The sequence below is a fragment of the Rattus norvegicus genome, chromosome 3 (genome assembly GCF_036323735.1).
Source record: "Rattus norvegicus strain BN/NHsdMcwi chromosome 3, GRCr8, whole genome shotgun sequence".
In the NCBI taxonomy this organism is placed as follows: domain Eukaryota; kingdom Metazoa; phylum Chordata; class Mammalia; order Rodentia; family Muridae; genus Rattus; species Rattus norvegicus.
Window position 1 is genome coordinate 49,278,487 of NC_086021.1, and position 24,814 is coordinate 49,303,300.

The window sequence follows — 24,814 nt, forward strand, 5'->3', positions numbered from 1 at the left end:
CACTGAACAGGCCAGGCAAGTGTTGTGTCCCTCAGCTTTATCCCCAGTCCTCTTTTTGCTTTTAATTCTAAGCCAGGATCTTGCTAAGATCGTAGGCTGGCTTTGAAGCCACTGTGCTGCTTAGGTGGGCCTTGCATTGGCAATCTTTCTGCCGCACTTCCAGAGTGCTGCATTACATGCCTGTGCCACTGGGGCAAAGTTAAGGAAACTTTTAACAGTGTCACTAACACTTCACTTCAGGATGCATAGGTTAACTCAGTATAAATAGAAAAGACATGAAAGACCAGGTTATGCAGTCACTGAGACTGAAGGTATTAACTGGTAAGAAACAGGAAGGATAATGCAAGAGTTTGTAGAGGCTTGATGACAGACAGGCTATTCCACAGCTAAGTACAAAAGCCTGCCCTTGGATAGATAGGAAAACAATAGTACACTGACAGGAAAAATAAAAAAAAGCATGGATGACAGGCCCCCAAACAGGAAAAACAACAATCTCTTAAGATTGTCAGGAGATGGGGAGATGGCCCAGTGCTCTTGCAGGACTCAAGGACTCAGTTTTGGTTCCTACTTCCCATAACAGGAGGCTACAGCACCAAATCATGACATTTAAAGTCTAATGTCAATAGTTTTGACATTGGGTAATATGGGTTGATGCTATCATTAAGAAATCAAAAGCTATGCTAATTTTAAGGATACATGGCAGTTGAATATTTAAGGATAAAATATAAGCTAAAGAAAAAATAGCAAAGATGAATAAAGTAAGGATTTTTATGGTGGTTTTTAATTGAAGGGTAGATAAGATCTGCTGCTGTTTTTATAAGAAAGCTGTTCCCACCTCTGCAGCAATAACAAGCTCAACAGTCCTAAACAGTCTTCTTACTGTATATATAACATGGTACGGCATAAGTTTTAGACACATCTCTACAAGGAATTTCAGTGACTCCTTGAGATACATGAGCTTAGTCTCATTAAAACCTGACGAGATCATATAACAAAGAGGAAATGAAGCCAAGAAGGCAGAAGAAAGATTTTGCTCAGAATGTCCATAAAGCATCATGATAAAGAAATTAGCACTAAGACCCCACTACTATAACTACAGCAATGAAAGGTGTAGGAGAAAAACAGAAAGGGAGGGGGGAGGGGGTGGGGAGGAATCTAGTACTCACTTTGAAAACATTCTAGAACACATATACTATGAGCCATACTATGAGCCATGCCTGTGTCATTCTGAGCTAGCATAATCAAACAGACACCGGCCAACAGGTTGGTCTGTCTGTCGCTCTCCTTGTGTGGCTGTGTGTGTGTGTGTGTGTGTGTGTGTGTGTGTGTGTGTGTGTGTGTGTGTGTAAGATTCAAGGATTAAGAACAGTTACTTCTCTTCCACAGGACCTAGGATAGGCTGACAGCACTCACATGATAGCTCACAGCCATCTCCAGTTCCCCTATAGGGAACTGATATCTCTTCTGACCTTTGTAAGCTTAAGCAGGTATGTAGCACATACACATAAAATCAGATACTTAAAAGAAAACACAACAGGACAGGACACAACACAATACAACACAACACAACACAACAGAAAGGACTGTAGAGTGACCTGAGACAGTACATTCTGAAAGCTCTCCTGAATGTAGTCAGGAGAGTACAAGTGCTTCAGTGGAGACAGACGTGTAGCTCTTGTGCATTCTGTAGAAAAAGTCTTTATTTTTAATTCTAAATAGTAATTTTCTCTTATATCTTACACAAAACATTTATTTCTAAGATAAGGAATAAGCCACCTACAATCTATATCAATGTAGAGATGACCTTTCAGTAATTCAATGAATGTAAGCTTTGTAACCTCATAGAATTTCCTGATGTAGTAAAGCTTTTGTATAATGAAATTCTGTCCATTGGATTTTATTATGCATTGAATAAAGTGTTTTCTCTTTAAGGTTTGGGTGTGTGTGTGTGTCTCTGTGAATGTGTATGGTACATATATGCAGATGCCCTTACAGGCCAGATGATGATTCAGGATGCCCTGAATGAGCTGTTGTAAATGGCAATTGGATCCCACCCAACCTCAGTACCCAGAAATGAACTTGGGCCATCTAGAAGGGCAGCCATTGTTCTTACTTGCCAAGTCATTCTTTTCAAATGAACAAGGTAATATTTTTGACAATGGGTATCATTGAAATAACCTAAGACCTCACATGAATTTTAGGTTTGACTGACTTCAATCATTATTTTAAAATTATGAACACTACAGTTAATTACAAGGACAGATTCATTTGTTCAGGCCTCTGGAATGTTGGATCACCTGGAATTATCTTGCTTCTGTATATGACCTTAGCTAACTGCTTTCTGTCTGTCATTCCACATGGTAATATCAAAACTTTTGTATTTGTGAGGCTGTTTACCTATTTGCTCTAAATGAGCAGAAAAATGGTGAGTATTTAATCTTTACACATGGTATAAAATAAAGCAAACAAAAAATACTTAATTGAAAATAGCAGTTCCTGAATAATTTAAAGGATTTTAGTCAGGTGGTGTGTCACCTCATTTGGAATAGCCTCCATATTCTTCCTTCCTTTCTCCCTTCCTTCCTCCCTTCCTTCCTCCCTCCCTTCCTTCCTTCCTTCCTTCCTTCCTCCCCCTCTCTCTCTTTCCCTTCTTTCCCCTTCCCTCCCTTCCATGCATCTATCCACACATTAATTTACCCACCTACCCATGCACCTACATTAAAGGCATCAAGAACAGTTTAAAGTGATTTGAAATTAACTGTGAGAACCACATGTATATAAATGATGACTGCTGTTTATTTAAAAGCATTTTATTATGTCTGCGCCTGGTGGTGCATACCTTTAATCCTAGCACTGGGGAGGCAGAGGCAGTCTGATCTCTGTGATTTTGAGGCCAGCTTGGTCTAAATAGTAAGTTCCAGACCAGGCAGTGCTGTAAGTAGTCAGACCATGGCTCAAAAACCAGCTGACCAACCAAACCTCCCGAAACCATTTTTATATTGCTGAACCTTTTCCAAATTTACTATTATATCATTGTTACTATCTTTGTTGTTAGAAAGTAATAATTATATAGGGAACTGACATTTACTTTTTATTTTGAAAACACATTTCTCATTGTTGAAGCCAACCTGACAAGCTATCAAGAGTTGAAAAAAGAAACCATTGTTAATTATTCAACAATATAAAGCAATTGTGAACTGTATAAAGTCATTATATAACAAAATTGAGGGGACTGTCATTCTTTGCCACTAATCACCCCCAGGAGTTCACTGAGATTTTAAACAGTGATCTGAGCTGGTGCTTCTGAGCAGATACTTGGTGCTGCTTCTCACAAGGTTAGAATCTATTTTAACAAGTGAAGATGCAGAATACGTCTTAAATGCCCAGTGCTTGCTGCTGAAAGGTGGGTGGGTAAGTGAGTGGATTAATGGATGAATAGATGCATGGAAGAAGAGAGATACATGGATGGAAGATGCAGGGGAGAAAGGGAGGGAGGGAGGGAGGGAGGGAGGGAGAAAGGGAGGGAGGGAGGGAGGGAGGGAGGGAGGGAGTGAAGGATTAAGAAAGAATGAACATGAAACACACAGGGCCCTGGAGAGCCAACTAAGTACATGCGCACACCTCAGACAACTAGAGAGTAGCAGCATACAGCCAAGTGAAGAACTCACTGACGAGTTGAAAGAAAAGAATAACATCAGACCAAGACAACATAGGAGGGGGTTACCTATGCCAACTACTTGTCAAATACAGAAAGAGAACAGCCTTCCTCTGTCTTTTTCTTCCAAATATTAATTTCCTGACCAAATCCTTGTCCTAACTATGCGTTGAGAACAATGGCCAACAAAGTAGAGATTATCCCTACTGTGTCTGCACAGTATCTGAAGGTGGCAGGGCGTATAGATGGGCAGTAAAGCAACGACGAAATGAAAGTGTTGACTGCTATGATACAAAGGCAGTCCATTTCCACAGAGAAAAACAGCTTTAAATGATGTCATATGCAATACCACTGTCCTATCAACTAAACAAAATGATCACAAGTCACCATGATTTAACTATTTTATTCACTCGTGGCTGAGAACTCAGAGCCTGGTACAAAGGAGCTGCAGGCCCCAGTCCCACCTCATTTCTTCTTTTCCATCCTTTCACAACACAAAGGTACATGTTTTCCTGTGATACATATTTTCTAATGGAACCTTCTACCTTGTAGCTCATAAAGAGATGGGGTACTTAAATTCTCAGAAGAAAGCAGAGACAGTTTGCCTCTGGTGTTAGCATTTGCTGTAGTTATTTCTGGCACTGGGCAACACATGTTTTTAATAAACTTGTAAAAACAGTGTAGATCTTGCTGTAAATATGTTTTGCTTGGTAATGTAGGCTGAATATAATGATTAGATTGACAGTTGTTGGGATTCTCTCCCCCAAAAACTTACCATGGGATATAAAGAGAAATAGAACAAGGAGGCCCAGGGCAGTGACATGGTGTCAATGTTGCTGATAACCAGTTTCTGACAATGCTTGATTTTCAGTGAAACTCAACTGCTGCACTTGTTTGCAGCACTACATGTGTTGTTTAGTCTCTTAGAAATATCCAGCTCTGTGTGAAAGTAGCCTGTCTCTGTAATTAGAACCAAGCCACATAATCAGATGCCTGTCAATATTGTAGCAAGAAGCTTAAAAATAGAATAAAAGTTCAAAGTTACTGGTACAAAACTTGGAAGACGTACTACCTAAGCCAGTATTTAATTCTCATTGCTATCAATAAAGTTGAATGACTAAAAAAAATACATGTGTAAACTGGTCAAGCACATACATGGGGAAATAAAGCAGCAAGCAGGATCTAGAATACAAAGCTTGCTTCAGTAAGTCGCATACAAACGTGTCAAGATGTTAGTAAAAAGTGCATGTATTTAACAGGAGCTGAGTTTCAGCTCTGTCTGCATAAACCTCTCTAATAATATTTATTTGTTAAAAACATTTTCTTGGTAGACTTAAGACTTACACTAGCTGAGTCTATTTCATAGTGGCATGTCAGAGAGTCAATAGCAAGGGTATCAAGGGAGGCTTCCTATATCTACAGGTGGATATAATTAATTAAGCCATTTATTTAATAAACCCATAACTGTCAAAGAGTGTATTTGTCTTTGGTAATGAAGGAGAAAATAAGTTCTTAGAAAAAATAAAGCTTTAGTTTGAAAGCCAAATTTAGAACATTTATAAAGGGCACAGATCTCTGCATCAATTCACAACATCGTAATCTAGATTTGAAATGAAATGTTCCTCAGCATGGTCTCTGATTGATTCTAATAGCTGTTTGTATACTGGCCTAGTCATAGTTCTCCTCTGAACAACAGAAGTTCTTCCTAGCTACCCATGAAAGGGCTGACAAGAACTGAGAGTGTGAGCAGCCCCTCCAGGGTTGGATGGAATGGTGGGAAGAACACAATGCACTATCTCCAAGAGCAAAGACAGAGAGAGAAGGAAGCTATAGGGACAGAGATGCTAGCTCCATGGGAGATGGATTCTAATCATCAGAGCTATCAAAAGGAAACAGCTGCCTGACTAGGTAATCAGTCCCTACTCCCACAAGAAGCAAGCATTGGCTGGGCACTCACTGGGTGGAGCTGGTACAGAGTACTGAACCGATGAAAGGGGGTTCTTTTATGAGTCACTGATTACTGTAAGCAGTAATGATGACAACGTAGGGAAAGGCTTAGGAAGCACATAATAACTTACAATCTAAGAAAAAAGGAAAACTGATTTTTAAGCTCCTCCTTTCTACATTCTTGTTTCAAATGACAGTATCAAAGGCTTAATAGTTTGTTATATAACTAAAGAAACCTACTTTTCCAAAAATAGATTTAAATTCTCAGTAATTCGCTGGCTTGCTAAAATAGTCCACTTCCTTTTTAGTAAGGGCATGCATCTGTACACACATACATTTACACTCATACATATCCTTAGTGGAGTGGAGTGATTTTTCATTTCTTGGTTGTTAGAACAAAACAGAATGGTATGTGGTCCCGGTCACACATACGCATATACACAGTTTGTTTTCACTGGTGAAACATATGCCCATTATTTTCAGCTTCGCTTTTGATTTCTACTTTATCTTTAATCATCAAATATGGACTTACTTTCATTTTTTGGCAGATACATAATATTTCTCTGAATTTACCTATCAAAATCTATAGTTAATGTGTTTATAAACTATTGCCTCAAAAATACATTATATATTTCCTGAAAATCATATTAGTATTTCTGTAGAGAAAATAGCTATAAGCATGATTATCAAGTTATATGTGTTACATATGTTACAAAGTTTGATAGCAGTTCTCCAATTGTGTAATAATTATATTACTTATCCTAACAAATAGGTATTAAAATATCCACTTATTATGGCATTATGGGCATACACGTTACAAAGCTTGATAGCAATTCCCCAATTGTGTAATAATTATAATAATTATCCTATAAAATGGGTTTTAAAATATCCACTTATTATGCTATTATGGGCATATTATAAGTCTTGGTAATTTAGATCTAATAGTCAAATTATGTATATATACATATTGTATATACATATACACATACATAATAATATACATTGCCTTACAATATGTAGTTCGTAGTACATAAATATGAATGTGTATGAACATATATATGTATATGAAGCTGAATTTTCATGAAAGCTACTCTGTATATAGTGGCTTTTGTGTGCAAGGTGAATGTAAGGTCTGGGCACATTACAAGGAGCATGTTATGCTGTGTACTATTTTCTCTGGACAGTCTAGCTGGTATAAGAAAACAAGCACACATTATCATGGACACAAAGTGGAAGGCACAGTAGCTGAAAAGGAAACACCACATGGAAAGGCAGCCATGACTGTAAGCTAGAATGCAGACTCTGGAGAGCAAGAAGGCCTTGAACCATGCTATGGGGGATGAAGAGGACCTGTGGGGCATGGTACAGGAGGGAATTGTTCTGTTGCTGATGCTAGGTCATAGGACTCATAATAGAAAATAAAGCAGGTTCAAACTTCCCTCTACTTTCCCAAAGGTCTCACTGCTTAGCCTGGCTGGCTTTGAACTTAGAGATCTGCCTCCTACGTGCTAGAAATAAAGAAATGCACCACCAGCCATGCTAGGTTCAACCTCTTTATTCTTTCACGTTGTACTTTTCTTGACAGCACTATAATTATCCCCAAATTATAATTGCCATTATATATTATAAGGTGGTTATCCCAAGCTCCTCTGTCCTCCAGCAGGAGCAGATGATAGCCACTGTCACTGCTTCATCTCTAGAATTGCACAGAACCAGAGGCCTCTGTGAGAATGCTGAGAAAATGGTAGTATGCCCAGCTCCCTCTGAGAAGTGAGAAACATTCACCTGAGTTTGACAGGAAAGTGGACAGAAGAGGACAACAAGGATAAAGTATAATGCTTTTTATGGCACCTAATTCAACTTTGTTATGTAAAACAAACACATCCAATGACCAAACTAGAAAGTCACTTAAAAAATGTTTGCAGAATTATGGAGTCAAGGAACCAGGCTTGAGGGTGGACAGACAATCTCTATACATGGGCAACAAGACTTAGCCAAAGCAAGAGTCAGTGCAAGCTGTGCTGTATGTTGCCTTCACCTGCATGCTGATTAGCCTTTAACAGCCAGAGACAGATACTGCTATTACCCAAGGTTTTAACATCAGAGAACTGGGGCACAGAAGGGGTAAGTAATTCATTCTCAGTCACACAGCTAGTAAGTGGTCCAGTGGATATCATTTCTGTTTTTGTGTCAGTGAAAACAGGAGCTTTCTCCCAAGTCGAAGAAAGAAAGCTGGACTGCGTTAGGGGAGGGAGCAAGCATGGTCACATAGAAATACTGCACATGCATATTCATGTCAAACCTGGTATTCCCAAGGAAAAATAAATTGATCAAGTATGTGCAAGGTCAGTGTTTTCATGACCAATTAATGGATCATGAAATCAATTTAGCGAGTCATGATCAGCATTTTAAAAAGAAATGTGGCAGTCAACATAAAGAAGGAAAGAAAACATTAAAGGGAATCACTCAGCTTTGTTTTCTGAGAGTCACACACACCTGCACTGGAACACTGTGTGGAATGTATTTCTTGTCACAGGTTAGGTAGCTGCGTCAGGCTGTCTACTGTCCCTCTTATGAAGAACTGGAATTTAATTCTGGTAAGGGGCAGAAAGAAGACAAGAATATAAGAGCACAAGACCCCCAGGGTTGGCTTTATGAATGCACACATCTAAACACAACTCTCCCAATTCAGTATTCAACCGCCTTAGCTGCCAGAGGCATAAGTGTCTGCCATTATTACACACACACACACACACACACACACACACCCTTCCTCCTTGTCTTGTTTCTCATTGCAGGACCCAACATGTCTACTACCAGCTCCAGCCTCCATTCCAGCACAAAGTGACAAATCAGGGCACCTGTTACTTCTGCTTCATCCAGGCAAGGGCCAGTTGCAGTTCCAAAGACCTGCTGTCGTTTAGAATGTATTGAGAACCAAAAGGAGTAACATATCTTTCAATAAGGTCTGTATTACAGTCACTCAGCAACCCCCTCTCCTCCTGGATAAAAACAAACCCCTTCTAAGCCAGGACCATGGTTCAGGGCCTTGGAAGAAGTGGCAAGAATTCAGAGAAGCCAGAATCCAAGCTTCATAGAAAAGGCTGTTCGCTTCTCCAACACATGTGAAGAGAAAAATTGTAAAGAGGACTGCACTTTCTTATGGATTCTTGCAGCCTCCCTAAGTATGAAACCTGGCAGGTGCCATGGGAGTTCCTCAGTCCCTAAGTGTGGCCTCACAATGACAAAAGATAGAAGGAGCTCAGAGAAGTTAAGAGGACAAGCCAAAAGTCACACAAACAATGAGTAGTGAGTCTCAAAGGACAAGAGTTAGCCAACATGCATGTCCTTAGATAAATATTATCAGTGTTTATTCATGAAATGTTAAAATGGGGGGGATTCAGGGTCGAAGACAATGACCATGAGGATTTTGCTTCATTACTTGACGGATGATAGGCACGGGAGGCCTGCCTGGCCCTGGGCTATGAATCTTTGCTAGTCCTGACTGAGATCTGTAGTCTCAGCTCTGAGCAATAAACCTAGGACCCAAGCTCCCAAGCCCTGAGTGAGGTATCTCACACTTTGAAGGATACCAGCTTCCACTCCAACAGGAAGATACTATTATTTTCCCCTTTCTCTGCTTGGCTTCCTTTTAAGGCAAGTTCTTCCACCCATTCTAATGCTGGCAAATGTGGTACTCACTAACTAGACATACTGAAAACACTATGTTCATTTTAAAGACACTGTTTAGCACATGTATCTGTTCATGAGATTTAATAAGGTATTTAAAAATCCAAAATTGGCCTGAAAAGCTTTAAACTATACACAAATTATGTTTGAGGGTCTTTATCTGAGAAACAACCTTTGAAAATGAGGAAGACTGAAATAAATGATAGTATGTTAATAGAATAGATGCAAAAAAACCTTCCAATTGGCCTATAAATATAAAGGAAGGTTTTTACACATCTACATAATAATTCTTGCTAAGTTCCAGAACTATTAATACATAGGTAATAATGGATGGCTGTATCCACTGAAGTCAAATACATTGCCAATCAAGTGTTGACAAACATAAGACAGAAACACAGACACACACACAGACACACACACACACACAGACACACACACACACACACACACACACACACAGAGCGCGAAAGAGACAGAGAATTTTATCTTCTAAAATTGATTTTTTTGAGTTAAAAAAGGAAGAAGGAAAGTTTTATTGCTTAGTCTATTTTCCTTGTATCCTGACTGCATCCCCAAAAATGAGCATTTAAGTTTTAGCCAGGAGCCTGCTTTCTGCTCTTAATTCCACTTTAACTGGTGGATCCCTTCTAGCCAGTGACAGCTTTGGGTTGAGATTTCAATTCTTTTATTATATGAAGGAGAAATACCATACTTGGCTTTTGACTATATATATTTTTATCTTCTTCATGATTCATTGCTCTTAAAAATGTGCAAATTTCAAATGATATATGGTTAAGAAAGACGATGGTGTTAAGTATGATCACCTAAAGTTTAATAATGCCTCTTGTGAAAGCTATAATGTAGATCTGTAAAGGAAAAACTGTAAAATCAAAAGCCAATCAAGCAGCGCAAATGTCAACATATCATATTTCTGACTCAGCCTCCTAAGAATAGGGATTAAAGACCTGTACCACCCAGCTTAGCTTATGTTGACAACATAAAATCTTTTTCTCTAGTTATAGCATTGCAATGTTCTAGATTCTTAATAATTTCTGACTGGATCGACCCAGAAGCACTGTAATTTCTCTGTGTAAACTTTTGAGCTCTCAACAGTCCCATATAATGTGTCCATTTCTTCTACGTTTTATGTCTTATGAAGACAACAATCTTTTACTTTCCTCCCTCTATTCCAGCCATCCATCCTATTCCTAGTGACAATGTCCATTGTCCTAGGCCCTTTGTCTGTTACAGTCTAGGCAATCAGTACCTCAATTTAACTGTTAATCTCATCAGAAGTGATATTTGCATTATGTTTGTCTTTCTGTTTCTTGGTGTTTCCCTGAAGGTTCAATGTTAAGGGCAGAGGCAGAGGTTACCACCTCCTCTGGGCCTTTCTGTCCTGAGTGGTCAGGTGCACTGTCATCCTCAGACCTTTCTAGTCACTGGTTGCCTTGGGTGATGTCATTACCAAGTTTTTAAGAAGGCAGACCCAAGGACTCATCTTGGGGGCCAAGGTGGGTATGGTGGTGTCTGCTGCTCTGATTCATCCAGATACATGACTTTGATCTTATTATAGTTTAACTTGAGTGACAGGGTAAGGCAGCTGGTGTTGGGTGAATCCTGGTTCTGAACTACAAGGGAAGTTGCACAGTAGCCCTGTCTACTATGAAAGTCACTCTCTCATGCGTTTATGTGTTGTCCTTTGGCCTCCTATGCCCAGAATAACTTGGCACTGGTCCCTTTGTCTACACAGTCTACTCACAGCCATCTCTTGATCCTCAGCTCCAACAATCCTCATCTTCTAGAAAACTTAGGAGCCCCTTTTGATTCAACTGCATAAAAGAAACACAGACTAATTCATAAGGCTAAGGAACAGATAACATCATTCATCTTTGTATCAGAATATTTAGTATGCCATCTGGCATCCTGTGTTAGCCTCATGAATATTTGTGAAAGGAAGACTGAATTATGGGATCTTAGAAGAAAAAAATGGTAGTTTGGGGCTGGTATAAAAGTTGGATTTAATTCCTTTCCGTTGCCAAAGTCTTCCATTATTAATCCATCAGTTAATCAACTCATTTTCTCACTCTCTTCAACCTTCAGTGTGCTTCCAGTAAAGGTGGAATGAATCCAGACTCACCACCATAACAAAGATGTGTTCAACTCACCAGCTGGCCTCTCCTGTTCTTACCTGGCTTACTTCCATTCTTAGGATGGATCGTTCATTACTGTCTCCGCCAGGAACACTCTTCTACCAATTATTTGCTTTTTCTTGTCATTCAGTATGAGCTAAACAGGATCTCAAAGAAGATGTACCTTGCACCATTGATTTCCCACTACCCTATTTCTTTATTTATAGCTGTTTAGAGCATCTGAAATCATCTTCATTCATTTTAAGTTTCTATCACCAGAATATAACTTTTATTCACCACTCTGTATCTTTTTAATTTTTACATTTTTTTACAAGTTCCCAAGAAATACTAAAATAATTCCATCTAACTTTCTGATCTAGAGGATCTTGTTTCTTTGGGGAAAACAAAATAAAAGAAAAACAAAATACCAAACTTTCCGAGTTGAGTAATTGGTATCACAGGTACTTAGCTGATATAGCTTAAGTATAATTTATTTTATGCTTTTCAATCAAACACAAGGCTGAAACCACTATTAGCTATATCCACATAGTCTCAGGATCATACTTTTCTCTACAACCATAATTTATAATCTTCTCTGGTAGGCAGGAGATATTTTGCTAGCCTATAATTTTTATACCACTAGCAAACAAATGTCTCTGCATGCCTATATTGTATGACTTGTCTTTAAGAAAAGAAAATTATTGAAAATTAAGCTTTCAAAAATACCGTGGGCTCTACTCTAGAAATACTGTTAATGTCCAAGCACATAAACAGAAACAAATTAACAATTACCATTTCACAACTTTCAAAATGTTTATAAACATAAGCTTATTTCTTTCCAAAAATAAAAACATCAAGACTTTTCATTTTAATAACAATTAAGAAACTTTTTGGTAAATTATTATTGAAAAATAATTTTATTGAGCCATTAAAATAATATTATTTTGCTAACATATTGTAACCTTGAAGTTATTGCATTTTAGTGTCCTTTTAAAATATGAATACAATAAATTTAATTATTGGTGTAATCTGGAAAAACAAGTCTAGAATAATTTAAAATCACATAATTTTATTTTTAAAGCTATGAATTTAAGAACACAAAATATCTATTTGTCTGGGCAGTTGTTTTCTCATTTTACAGTGTGTATTTTACGGACAGCTTGATTTCTGTCCAGTGAGAACAGGAGATAACACTGATTATGATTCTTTCCTGGGCTAAGCTCCTGTTCGTTTTCTCCACCTCTTCACCCATTTTCTACAAATTATTTCATTAGCTAGATGACCAGAAATACAGATGAACTTCACTTAGCGAAATGATCCATTAGAGCACAGACACACGTGACTGGCGGATCCCCTCACGAAATGTTCATGCAGTCCCAGTGGCCAACAAGAGCGAGGATGAGGCAGAGCAGGTCGGCATCGGCTGGGCTTTTCAAGCTGTTTCTGCATTGTAACCCATAAGCGTAGCTCGCTTTGGCTGTGTGGCTTTCTGAAATTCTAAGAAACTTTCATTACTAACTAATGTTATAAAGGCTAAGCCACAAAATAAATATTTTGACTGGTCAGGGAACGTTTAAACTATATCTGTATTTTTGAAAACTTCTATTGTAGAATTTACAATTCCCTAACAACAAAATTTCTTCAGGGAAGGGAATCAGTGTGCCCTATTAATCTGAATAACACATTCAAGTGCCATGGAAATTAACATCTAAACTCTGATTTCAGGGTGTGCCTAATGAAAACCAGGCAGAGAAGCTAATAAGAAATTTAACACAGGGCAAATGTCATTATTGTTGTAAGAAATATACTATAATCAAAACGCTTCTGAGTCCTGGCCAATGACCTCTAGTAATAATGCTTTGTTGACCTTATTTTAAAAATAATTTTTCATTACTAATTCAGTAAAAGAGTCACCTTTTCAGTCATCAAGCATAAATAATGAAGACAAAATCAGCACCTGATTCTTCATTACAGGACAAGAAGTGACACAGACACCACCAACAAGGAAGACTCCTGGGCCAAAGCCACAGTGACCAAGGAAAATAAAAACAAACACCTTTCATATGTGAAGACATATAGTTACTTCTGGTAGAGGGAGGGGAGAGAAGGGGAGGGAAGGGGAAAGAAGGAGATGGGGGGTAGGGGGAAGATGTGGTCAAGCACTGGATAGCATTCCTTCTGTGAGACCTACATTCTTTTTTTTAGTATATATATATATATATATATATATATATATATATATATATATATATATATATATATATATTTATTAACATGAGTTTTCGAGTGTTGTTCCCTTTCCCGGTTTCCAGGCAAACATCCCCCTAATCCCTCCCCCTCCCCTTCTTTATGGGTGTTCCCCTCCTCATCCTCCCCCCATTGCCGCCCTCCCCACAACAATCTAGTTCACTGGGGGTTCAGTCTTAGCAGGACCCAGGGCTTCCCCTTCCACTGGTGCTCTTACTAGGATATTCATTGCTACCTATGAGGTCAGAGTCCACGGTCAGTCCATGTATAGTCTTTGGGTAGTGGCTTGGTCCCTGGAAGCTCTGGTTGCTTGGCATTGTTGTACATATGGGGTCTCGAGCCCCTTCAAGCTCTTCCAGTTCTTTCTCTGATTCCTGCAACGGGGGTCCCGTTCTCAGTTCAGTGGCTTGCTGCTGGCATTTGCCTCTGTATTTGCTGTATTCTGGCTGTGTCTCTCAGGAGAGATCTACATCCGGCTCCTGTCAGCCTGCCCTTCTTTGCTTCATCCATCTTGTCTAATTGGATGGCTGTATATGTACGGGCCACATGTGGGGCAGGCTCTGAATGGGTGTTCCTTCTGTGTCTGTTTTAATCTTTGCCTCTCTATTCCCTGCCAAGGGTATTCTTGTTCCCCTTTTAAAGAAGGAGTGAAACATTCACATTTTGATCATCTGTCTTGAGTTTCATGTGTTCTATGCATCTAGGGTAATTCAAGCATTTGGGCTAATAGCCACTTATCAATGAGTGCATACCATGTATGTCTTTCTGTGATTGGGTTAGCTCACTCAGGATGATATTTTCCAGTTCCAACCATTTGCCTACGAATTTCATAAAGCCGTTGTTTTTGATAGCTGAGTAATATTCCATTGTGTAGATGTACCACATTTTCTGTATCCATTCCTCTGTTGAAGGGCATCTGGGTTCTTTCCAGCTTCTGTCTATTATAAATAAGGCTGCTATGAACATAGTGGAGCATGTGTCTTTTTTATATGTTGGGGCATCTTTTGGGTATATGCCCAAGAGAGGTATAGCTGGATCCTCAGGCAGTTCAATGTCCAATTTTCTGAGGAACCTCGAGACTGATTTCCAGAATGGTTGTACCAGTCTGCAATCCCACCAACAATGGAGGAGGAGACCTACATTCTTAACGGTCCAGAAAAGTAGCTGGCATGTTGAAAGGCAGATTGATTTCGTTCCACCTCAATAGAAAGAACAAGTCTTTTAAATTCTTATGATATCTTCACCATATTTGGAACATTACTCCTGGAGGCCATCTGTATGTTCAGATATAACACAGTCTGCACAGAAGTCCCTATAGTGGATCTCACCTGTGAGCCCAGTCTGCTCTCCCTCTTCTCTGACCAGCTGTCCATGGGAACCTACGTTTGATGAGAACTCCAGGAATATTCTCTCTATATAGCAGCACAGAAGCAGAAACTACGATATAGAAAAATTTAAGCCAGGCTTTATATGTAGCATATTATATAGTTTATGTACAGAGAGACGACACACAAATTTTAACAATTAACACTGAGGAGTGGGGCTGTGAACCTGCATACCCTTCCCATCAGTATTCCAGTGTCACTGAGGGAGAAGACACGCTTTGCTTCCAACAATCATTTGTACAACAAAAAAAACCTCTAAAAAAAACATCTGAAATAGAGCCTAGGACAGGTAAATGGTCTGAGAAAGAGCTCCATTAAAAGGACAATGACCCACATGTCCATTTGTTTGAGCCCAAGATCACTTATATGCGCTAACTTAAGAAAAAAGATATTAGGAAAGCCTGAAGAGGCCAAAGCTGGCCAGTATTTTCTACACAGGGGCAGTCAAGTTCTTCGGATTCGTGAGACAGGATCATACTCTATCTCCCGTGTCTTCTTCCAATTCCCTGTGTAGGGCAGAGGGGCCTCCAACTGCAGCTTGCTGCTCTGGCCTTCTAAATACTGGAATGGCTACCACATAGCTTACACCAGCCCAAGCTTAACATCTGACAACGCAAAAACATTTAGGTAAGCAACTGCTATTGCTTCAGTGGCATGGATTTTTTTAGTCAAAACTTAAGTCAAAACTGTAAGTGCTACAGAACACTAATCCCTGAAGATGGTGAGTCATATAAAAATAAAGTAAACACAAACAAAAACCAAGACTAACTTTTACTAGTATGAACATGTGTGTAACAGGATAGAAAGTGCTTTTGTCTGGCCGGCCCTCCACATTCACTCTGCAGCCCTGTTGGCCTGGCTCTGTGCGCTATCAAGATGGCTCAAATGGGCTGTAATTAATCTCCTTTACCCTCGAGTTTCATTTGGTTTCTACAAGGAGGGAACAATGACAGGGGAGTCACTAGTGTTAATTCTCTTGCACCTTCTCCGTCAAGTTGCAATACACTAGTGGATTCTTTTTCTCCTAAGAATGGTTCAAAACTCTCTTGAGGTTCCTTACGGTTCTTCAAGCTGCAATTCTGAGGATGGCATGTTTGGCACGAAGATGATGATACACTGTCTAAAAAGTATCAAAAAAAGTTCCTTCTTTGGTAAGACGTCTAAGATTATGAAATGAAGTTATAAATATTCAAAAGTTGAATGTAATATAATGCCACATATATTACATAAGACTGTATAAAGACATAGATGAATTAATTAGAATGCAGACCCAGGTATCAGAAAATTACAGTGCCAAAGACTGCGGTATGGAAAAAAAGAGAAGCAGACCCACAGTGTGTAATTTCTGAAGCCTACAGGGCGGTTAGGGTCTCGCAAGTGCACTGGGTACTAATGTTAGAGGCGGAGCAGCATCTGCTCCATGGGGCCGGATCTGTGACGTTGTCTGAATGGCTTTTTCTTTTTTTCCAAAATCTCAACTTTTCTGACTCTTATTCAGCAACTTTAAACTAATAAAGCTAAGGGAAGTGTGGAGTATCTTTCTGCTTTTTACTGTACTTTCTGTACTATATATTAGATATTATATCGCCCAATAAAATGGTCACATAAAAACTTTGCTTCAGCTAGTGAGATAAACGTGAGAACAGAACTAGAAAAATGGAGAGTCGTATAATACATCCAAATGTCTCCCTACAAACCTTTAAAGTAATGTCAGTGGCAAAATGTTAACTGTAGATGACTTTAGCATTTGCAGTGGTGGCCCCTAGTTCACACGTGTACTTGGGAGCTCTTGAGTCAATTTAGCTTATTCTGAAAGCATGATTTGGAAAATTCATGAATAAAATTGCATACACCCCTACCAGCAATTTTTTTGAGAAACCATCTTTAAAAAATACAGTTATGTGTACATGTGTTTGGGAAACTGTGCTGTATATATGTATGTGTACACATGTGACTAGCATGGTGACTATGTCTGCAGATGACGTATCGTGTATGCTCTAGCACTCGGCACTATTCCTCTGAAGCTCGGTCTCTTCACACACTAGGAGGCTGGCACTCAGCAAGTCCCAGATTATAGGTAACTGAGACCACTCCTGGCTTGTTAAATGAATAGTAGAGTGTGAATTCAGGTCTTCATTGTAATCAAGGTTCTCATAACCATGGGGTCACCTCTCTAACCCCTTTAAGATTTGACTACACATGACAGTTTTTAGCCCCCAACAAAATGCCTTTTCTCACTTTAAAATATATCTCAAATACAGCACGGTATAAGCACTCTTTCTCCATCCTCTTTGGTAGAGCTGCTGCTCACACAGGGTTTGTAAGCTAGTCCCATGCTGAACTACCACTGAGCCACACCCTAGTCACAGAAGATGACATCATCTGTTCTGCTTTAAATATATGTTAAGTTGGCCAATTTCTACCAACACTATGGATTCCAGTCTGTCTAGATGGTCTTATGGCTATTATTTTATTAAAAACAAAAACCACAATACTTGTTTTTTATCCATTTAACTGCTGAGAAAAATGAGGCTTCAGTAAGATAAACTAGCTTACAAAATGGCACACAAAGGAAACAAAACTAAGATTTGAAACCTGCCTTTAAAATTTCTTAAGTTTTTGTTCTTTCTTATACTCCAGGACTTAAAGAAAAGGTTTAAAGGAGCTGTCGAGATAGCTCAGGGCTTAAGAGCACCGACAGCTCCAGAGAGGCCCCAGGTTCAATTCTCAGCACTCAAATGGCATCTCATACACACAGATGGCAGCTTACAACCATTTGTAACTTCAGTTCCAGAGGATCTAACTGCTGTAAAGAGGGCATCAGGGAGGCAAGTGGTGTCTACAGGAGGGGAAAACATCTACACACATTTAAATAAAAAAAAAATCAGGTTTAAAAAATGACTTTTACAACTTGGTTTATGATGTTCTACTTTTAAGAAATTATTTCCTTTCTTGTAATTTAGGACAATCAAAAGGTTTAATTGATTGGCTTTTCATAAACTTTTACAAGAAGGTTTATGCACATGTATTCCAAACTCAAAATACAAAACAAAACAACATGATAGTTATGTCATTCATGGCAAATTTAGCCATGTCGCAGCTTTGAAAAGAAATCCAATTAAAGAGTTGTTGGGTGGTGACTTGTAGGAAAAAGATTATTTATCCCATTCCACTCTACATAGCCAGGAGCCAGACAGAGAAGCAGCTGGGTGCAAGGAAGCATTAGGGAGCTAAATCTAGGGTACCGCCAGGGAAGAAGGTGGCAGCTGGGAGTGGGGAGGGTTTCAGCATCCAACATTTAAAAGGATCCAAACAGGAAAATGCCAGCTGGAAGGAAGAGGGTGCTAGGCATCCAGTAACCTTCTGGGAAGACCAATTTTCTGTCTGGTATAACAGAAAATACACGCCACATGTTAAGTATCTCAGGTTTTGAAGGGGGAAAGTGCATTTTCCCAACAATTCTGTGTCACCCCCCAAAAGGGAAGGCACCAGGGAGGACAACCTACTACTAAGTCAGCAAACCGGCCTATGTCAAGGATGATACTTCTGAGCAACAAAATAACATGCCGAAGAGACTCTTAAACATTTTATATGTTCCCTAATTTAAACTGGGACTATGATGGTCCCTTAAGGTGATTCTGTTTTTAAAGGGCATATCATTAAAAGGGTTATATGAGTTAATTCCGTTGATACACACAGGCATGCAGGAGCACACACACTCACACAGATGCACAGAGAGTGAGAGATAGACTTGAAGCATATGTGGCATCTAAGGATTGTGGGTTTAGACTCTCAGTTGATCAGCTCCAGAGGCCTCATTTTGCAATCAGCTAAACCTACAGAACGTTTTCACCAAGTGCTGCAAATCAGCAAAATATTAAATGGATCTTGAAAAAAATGATTATGAATCCACAGTTCTGTTTGACTGTATAATTCTATTTAAGATTAAAATTACTATCATAAAAGGCCACTTTCTGAATGTAATTCCACAAAAACATCATCACAAAAGCTTTTACTGCTATTTATGTCAGAATGTATTTTAAACAGTTCTAATCATTTACCTTTGTGGACACTTAATTAAAATTACAAAACCAATTTTAATCTGTAGTCCAATTAATATGCAAATATATGCAAATGTGGTAAATCAAGGTGGTGATTAAGTTAAGGACACTCTATTTCATGTCTGCTTTAAGTGTGAAAACAAACAATCTTTTTTGTAATTGTACTGATGGATTGTGATGTTTATAGGGTTAGTATGGGGTACAAATGTTTATGCATCAACATTATGCCAAAACAAAGATTTTATACTCTGGAGTGATTTAGCATCCAGCATACATTCAGATGCAACAAAGTCATTTTGCAGTCATCTTGTGAATTAGAATAAGGTCAAAGCAAAGTTAAATTTCTATGTCATCCATTTGTATGGCTATTTAAAATTCAACAATCACTTTCTGATGTGTTAGGTAAGAGCCAAGAAGTCTCAAGAATGGCATATTATCACCCTTTATCATTTACTGTTTCTAATACACTGGTTTATCTTTGATACTATTACAGCAATCATTCTCTCATTAAGGTACAAAGATAGTCAGCCTTTTTAACCCCTCTTTTTCACAGGTTTTAAAGACAGAGAGTACATCTCAAATCCAAGTGACCACCATAGCTTACAGAAATGCACATTCTCAGCATCAATTCTCTGCTTGTTCTCCCCTTACTGCCTAGCAACTGATGACAATTTTCTGAGGAACTGGCTCCCAGAGCTCTGTTAGAAAGGGCATACATGAAATTTTTGAAAAGATTTCTTAAAGGCATGGCAAATATTATAAAAAACTTTTTCATTCTAAATTTCCTTCCAAACAGTATTTTCTCAATTCTCTAATATGCAGTTCTGAAATGTGTATGTTATAAAGATGACAGCGTGGATTTATTTTCTGAGAAAGAAACAACATACTCCTTGGCTGTGCAGTGGAGCTCAGTGGTAGAGCCACACTTAACATACATTAGAGTCCTGGGTTCAATTAGAGAGGAAACATGGGGGGTGGGGGGGACGAAGGACAGGGAAGGACAAGCCCAAAGCTTTACTCCTCATCAAATAAATACTTAGACCACTAACTCATGCTAGCAAAACATTAAGAATAATAGACTGATCATACTTTTTGAGCACGAAGTTGATTTGTTTCAATTTTGAAAGAACACAGAGCTGCATACGAGACTTTGAAGATTTCCCTTCCCTTCAGTACCTCCGCTTGCTGAACTTCAGTGGGAGTGGCCACACTTCCTTCAGCACTCAGTGCTCAGATGCTGATGGACAGGTTTGCCAGGGCAATGTCAAGCATCGGCATTTGTATACACGTCTTGCAGAACATAGTTCCTTTTTTGCAGTTGTATTATTTAAATAATTCGTTTTGCTTGTAATTGAAAATGAAGTCATGTACAGTCCCTATTTCATTTAGAAAAATGGATGTGAAACTGCAGTCATCCTATCATTTTGACACTCTAAATTTAAAAACACTGTCATTCTATAAAGGCAGATAACTTAATAAAAAGCAATACACTTTAGAGCTATCTTTACTAAATTAGGAAATATATCCTTAACATGCTTCTAGAAACTTTTTCCCTCTCAATCTAATCTAGTTTTAAAATTTCTATTTTAAAATCTTCAAAAACACCTAAACTTCCCGAGAACACAGATGCTAATAAATGCCGCCTGTAACTGCTGCACCTACCCTTCCTGTAACTGGTCCACGCTCCCGTCATTATTCTGCATTGTATATTCTTACAAATAAGTCATTCTCCTAAAATATTTTTAAATGAAACTCTATACAACAAACCATTAAGTTCATTTCTCTCTCTGAGTAGGTGTTTAGGGACTGTAATTGTCTAAATGTATCTAGTACCGACATATTCAATTATGAAACAGTCTCCACATGATGATGCACCTAAGACAGCAGTTTACATATTAACAAACTCTATCTTCATTACAGTACAAGGACAAAGCAGGACTCCCTTCCCCAATTTAGATCCAACAGTGAAACACACAGCACAATGCAACATAAAGTGAAATAAAAGGAACATAAAATGCACTGCATTAAATATTAGAAAAATAAAGCAAGCACAAAACTGCAGAAGCAGCAGCATAGAGAGCTGTGCTAAGACAATGGACGCTCTCAGTAGGAAATGAAAGTAGCTGGAAAGTTGTATAATCAATGTATTGAAGTCAGTCTTTATTTTTTAATCTTATACATGTTCTTTCTTAAGATTGCTTGATTTTCTAAAATGAAACTTTTTTTCAGTGTTACAAAATGTCATCTGCATTATAATCTGGAAATTATGTTAAATACTGTACTGGAAACTCTGAGCCAAGGAGACAACTCTTCTGGTCCAGTTCTCCTAGGAATAAGTCAGGGAATTATATTAACTGGTAAACAGAATCCTGACATGACACTGGAAAACAGAGCATTAATGAATAGAAACACAGATCAAAATATCATCTGATTAAGAGGCCGCCATGATGGGACATCCTGCTGGCCTTATGTAAGAAAAGAGCATTGTTATTGCAGGATTTTGAGAAAACCCTTAGCTTTGCATCATACATTATAATCTAATAGTAGGCACAGAAGAAAAACCTTAAAATATTTTTAATAAAACAAAGAAAATGTTACAAAGAACCTAAAACTTGTTGCATTTATAGAAGTTTATTAAATATATTGACACTATTTCTATTCACTTTTAGACAATAGAAAAAGGTCCAGGAATATTTTATCTCTTGAATAAAGATAAGTGTTAGGAAGAGAACAGTGTCAGTTTGTTGATAATCATGCTAAAGTGCTAATTTTGAAAAAAAATACATAAACTGTTTTTATCATTGTATATTTTGTATGGTTAATTACTTACAAATAATTCCAGTTGTGTTTAAGCACATGGAGTTTATATTTCCTAACCACAGTCCTCTTTCAGGCTGGACAGATGGTTTCAGAAAAGGGTGAAGTTTACAGAAATGGACCCTTGCTTTCCTTTTCATGTAGTTTACTGATAATCGTGCCTACATAAACTGATCTGACCTTGGGAATGTCTCACATTCCTCAGAGCAGCCCTTTGAATAATCACCAAAGCCTACAGATCTGAGATGATGTTGGACCTCCTCCCAGAAAAGCCTTCATCCTAATGGCCACCTAGGGGGACTGAAAGGCCTCGCATTTTCTCCAGATTTCCAGGAGGTTGAATGTTGCCTGTGCCAGAATCAGTCCTCACTGCGGCTGTGCCTTGGGTGGTAGAAAATTAAAATGAACCAATCACACAGACGTAATATGGCATTATCCTCAGGGCGTGGTTTCTTTTAATCAAACAAATATTTTCAGAGCTATATTACTCTTAAATCCCAGAAGTTCACAAGAAAGGAGAGGGAGTGGGAAACAGCGAGGAGCTAGCCCTCTTGCAGTCAAGGATATACAGCCAGCTCAAGAAAGAAAGCCAGAAAAAGCCTTCGCATCTGTTTGCCATTCAAGACCCAACCCTAGAGGAAATCATCTCAGTGACTTTACTGTCTACAGTTACTACAACCAGTGTGTTTATTTCTTTGCTAACAAGAAATGCCACATATCCAAACCAACCTCTGGGTCAGAGAGCAAATAGTCTAGAAGAAGACGTCTTCTTTACAGTTAGAGTTCATATTTTCCTTGGAACCTGCTCTGTTAAGACTTTGGTTTAACTGTAGTATAACTGAAAATAAAGTAGTGTCTCTGCGTAAAACCACAATCTTATTTTCTTATTAGAATAACTAAGAGAGTCTTCATATTTTTAGCTACTCTGACAAATCTGAAGATTCTTTTTAAAGTGTATGTAATTACGTGTCATTTACTGATACTGAAGAGAGCTGAAGTGACTTGACTTTCCAGGGTCATCAATTCTCCCTGCATCAGGGTTCTCATGCAGGCAGGCAGCAGAAAAGCTGTTGAGAAGTTAATCTGGAATTGTTCTATTCCCCAAAAGGAAAATATGTCCTTCAAATATTATCGGTAATTCACAACACGGAATCAGACGCGAAGGAAAGAACGGCTCGAGGCCTGAAGGTTCTCCATGTTTGTAGTCCTTAGATTTCACATGGTAAGCACGGAGACTGCTTTTCAAATTGGATAAATTTTTACTAGTGCTTGGAAAATATAAAGACAAAATGCTTAAGATTAGTGAAGACAAGCTACTTCATTAGGCGCACACAATTACTAGCCATTATAGGGTTAAAATGAGCTGTACTATCTAGAAGCAGACACACCAAGTTTCATGGTACTTACTATATGCTTACTCTGTGACATTTGTCCACTTCTCCCAATACTCAGAAGACAGCCATGAAACAGAATTCCCTGCGTGAGATCTTGGGAGGGATAATCTTTATTAACACCAACAATACCTTGTGTATAAATTATCTTATCGCTTTAAGTTAATTGGAAGTTGCAACTTAATAACGAAGACAATCCAAATGGACATTTAGATACAGTAACCCAATAAACCTGTAACATACTAAATTGTGAACTATGGCTATTTTAGGAATGAATAAATGATTACTTTTATAAACTGAACTTTCTGGTAGTTACAACTAATGCATTGGGACAACAATAATTTAAAAAAAATTCCTGTGACAGTAAGGGAACTTATTCCAGCCCAAAACATATGATAGGAACTCTGACTCAATTTTATAAAAATCATACTGATATTTATGTCCCCTTGAACAGTTTAGCACAATAAATAGACAATAAATTTTAGAAACTGACTAAGAGCCAGAGAAGTTTCTGGGTTCACTGGACTGAGAGGTAGCAGTGGGCAGGAGAACCCCAGGGGTGAAGCTCTTCCTGGTTAACAATAATCATGAAACAATGTTTTTTATAAATAAAGACTCCTGACCTATCAACCTCAGCCAGGAGAAATTAAAACTAACATACATAAAATTGCTAAATATTAATTATCCTTGAAGCATATCTCCAAAAACTCAACCCTGATTATACTCCTGCAAAAAATTATGGAAATTACAAAAAATCCTATGTCCTAGTTCTTCAGTTAATCATGCATTTATTAAATGTATGGAATTCATAGGTGGTAGGCCCTATACATCCTCTTCTACAAATAAGGAATATTGTAGTATCTGAATGTTTTCAAAGTCATATGGTTAGTGGCTACTAGCAGGACAGAGACTTACATTCTGTTTCTGGTCATCTAGTTTAAAGCTGTTTTGACTGTGCTGTGACAATAAGGGGACAAGCCTATGCTTAATTGGTTGCATAATCACACAATCATGAAGTAACTGTGACCCAAGACACATGAATGTACATATATGTACATGTGAATACAAACAGTACTAAAATGGAATGCGTAGAATAGTGCTACATGCTTGCAAGAGTTTAGGGAAAGTGCTGAGATTAGTGGTCCTCTACTTTTAGTCTTACCCAGAGACAATGTAAATATTGAATTAAATAATTAGCATTATGTCATATACACTGAAATATGTCACTTAGTTGAAGGTTAACACAAAGACAAAAGCTAAATATCCTATTAACGGTGACTGGCTTTGTTATGTCCTCAGTCCAACCCCTTTCCATTTCTAGTGAGGCAAACTGAAGAGCACAGGGAACTCGCCAACAAGGATGTTCTAGCTTTTCTTCTCGTCTAAGGACGATTAACGATAAACTGACTTTTGGAATACATATACTTTCAACAACCGGGATTTCATCAGTCTTCTAGTTAGAAATATGAAATCACATGATTTTGAAATG

At 38.3% G+C, this 24,814-nt stretch overlaps 1 protein-coding gene and 1 long non-coding RNA gene across 32 annotated transcripts in view; one reads left to right on the forward strand and one right to left on the reverse strand.

Annotated features, from left to right (window-relative positions):
- Gtdc1 (glycosyltransferase-like domain containing 1) overlaps positions 1–24,814 on the reverse strand; it is a 395,485-nt gene that overhangs the window by 102,377 nt on the left and 268,294 nt on the right. For 2 of the 29 annotated variants that reach the window (XM_063284101.1, XM_063284105.1), the window contains one exon: positions 8,099–8,196. The exons of 26 other annotated variants lie outside the window; for them this stretch is intronic. Coding sequence is in view for 2 of the 3 variants with exons in the window: in XM_063284105.1 (XP_063140175.1) it covers positions 8,133–8,196 (64 nt within the window). In the remaining variant the exon portion in view is untranslated. Of the gene's footprint in view, positions 1–8,098; positions 8,197–23,341; positions 23,422–24,814 lie in introns of all 29 variants that reach the window. One more of the 29 variants, XM_063284103.1, reaches the window with a different exon arrangement.
- Positions 1,225–13,494, forward strand: LOC108350367 (uncharacterized). Of its 3 annotated transcripts, none has more exons than XR_010065178.1 (4): positions 1,225–1,263; positions 1,996–2,143; positions 8,401–8,568; positions 13,399–13,494. It is a non-coding gene; the product is annotated as an uncharacterized LOC108350367 (long non-coding RNA). The 3 variants fall into 3 exon arrangements; XR_001837097.3 differs by lacking the exon at positions 1,225–1,263 and adding an exon at positions 1,267–1,487; XR_010065177.1 differs by having other exon boundaries at positions 1,254–2,143.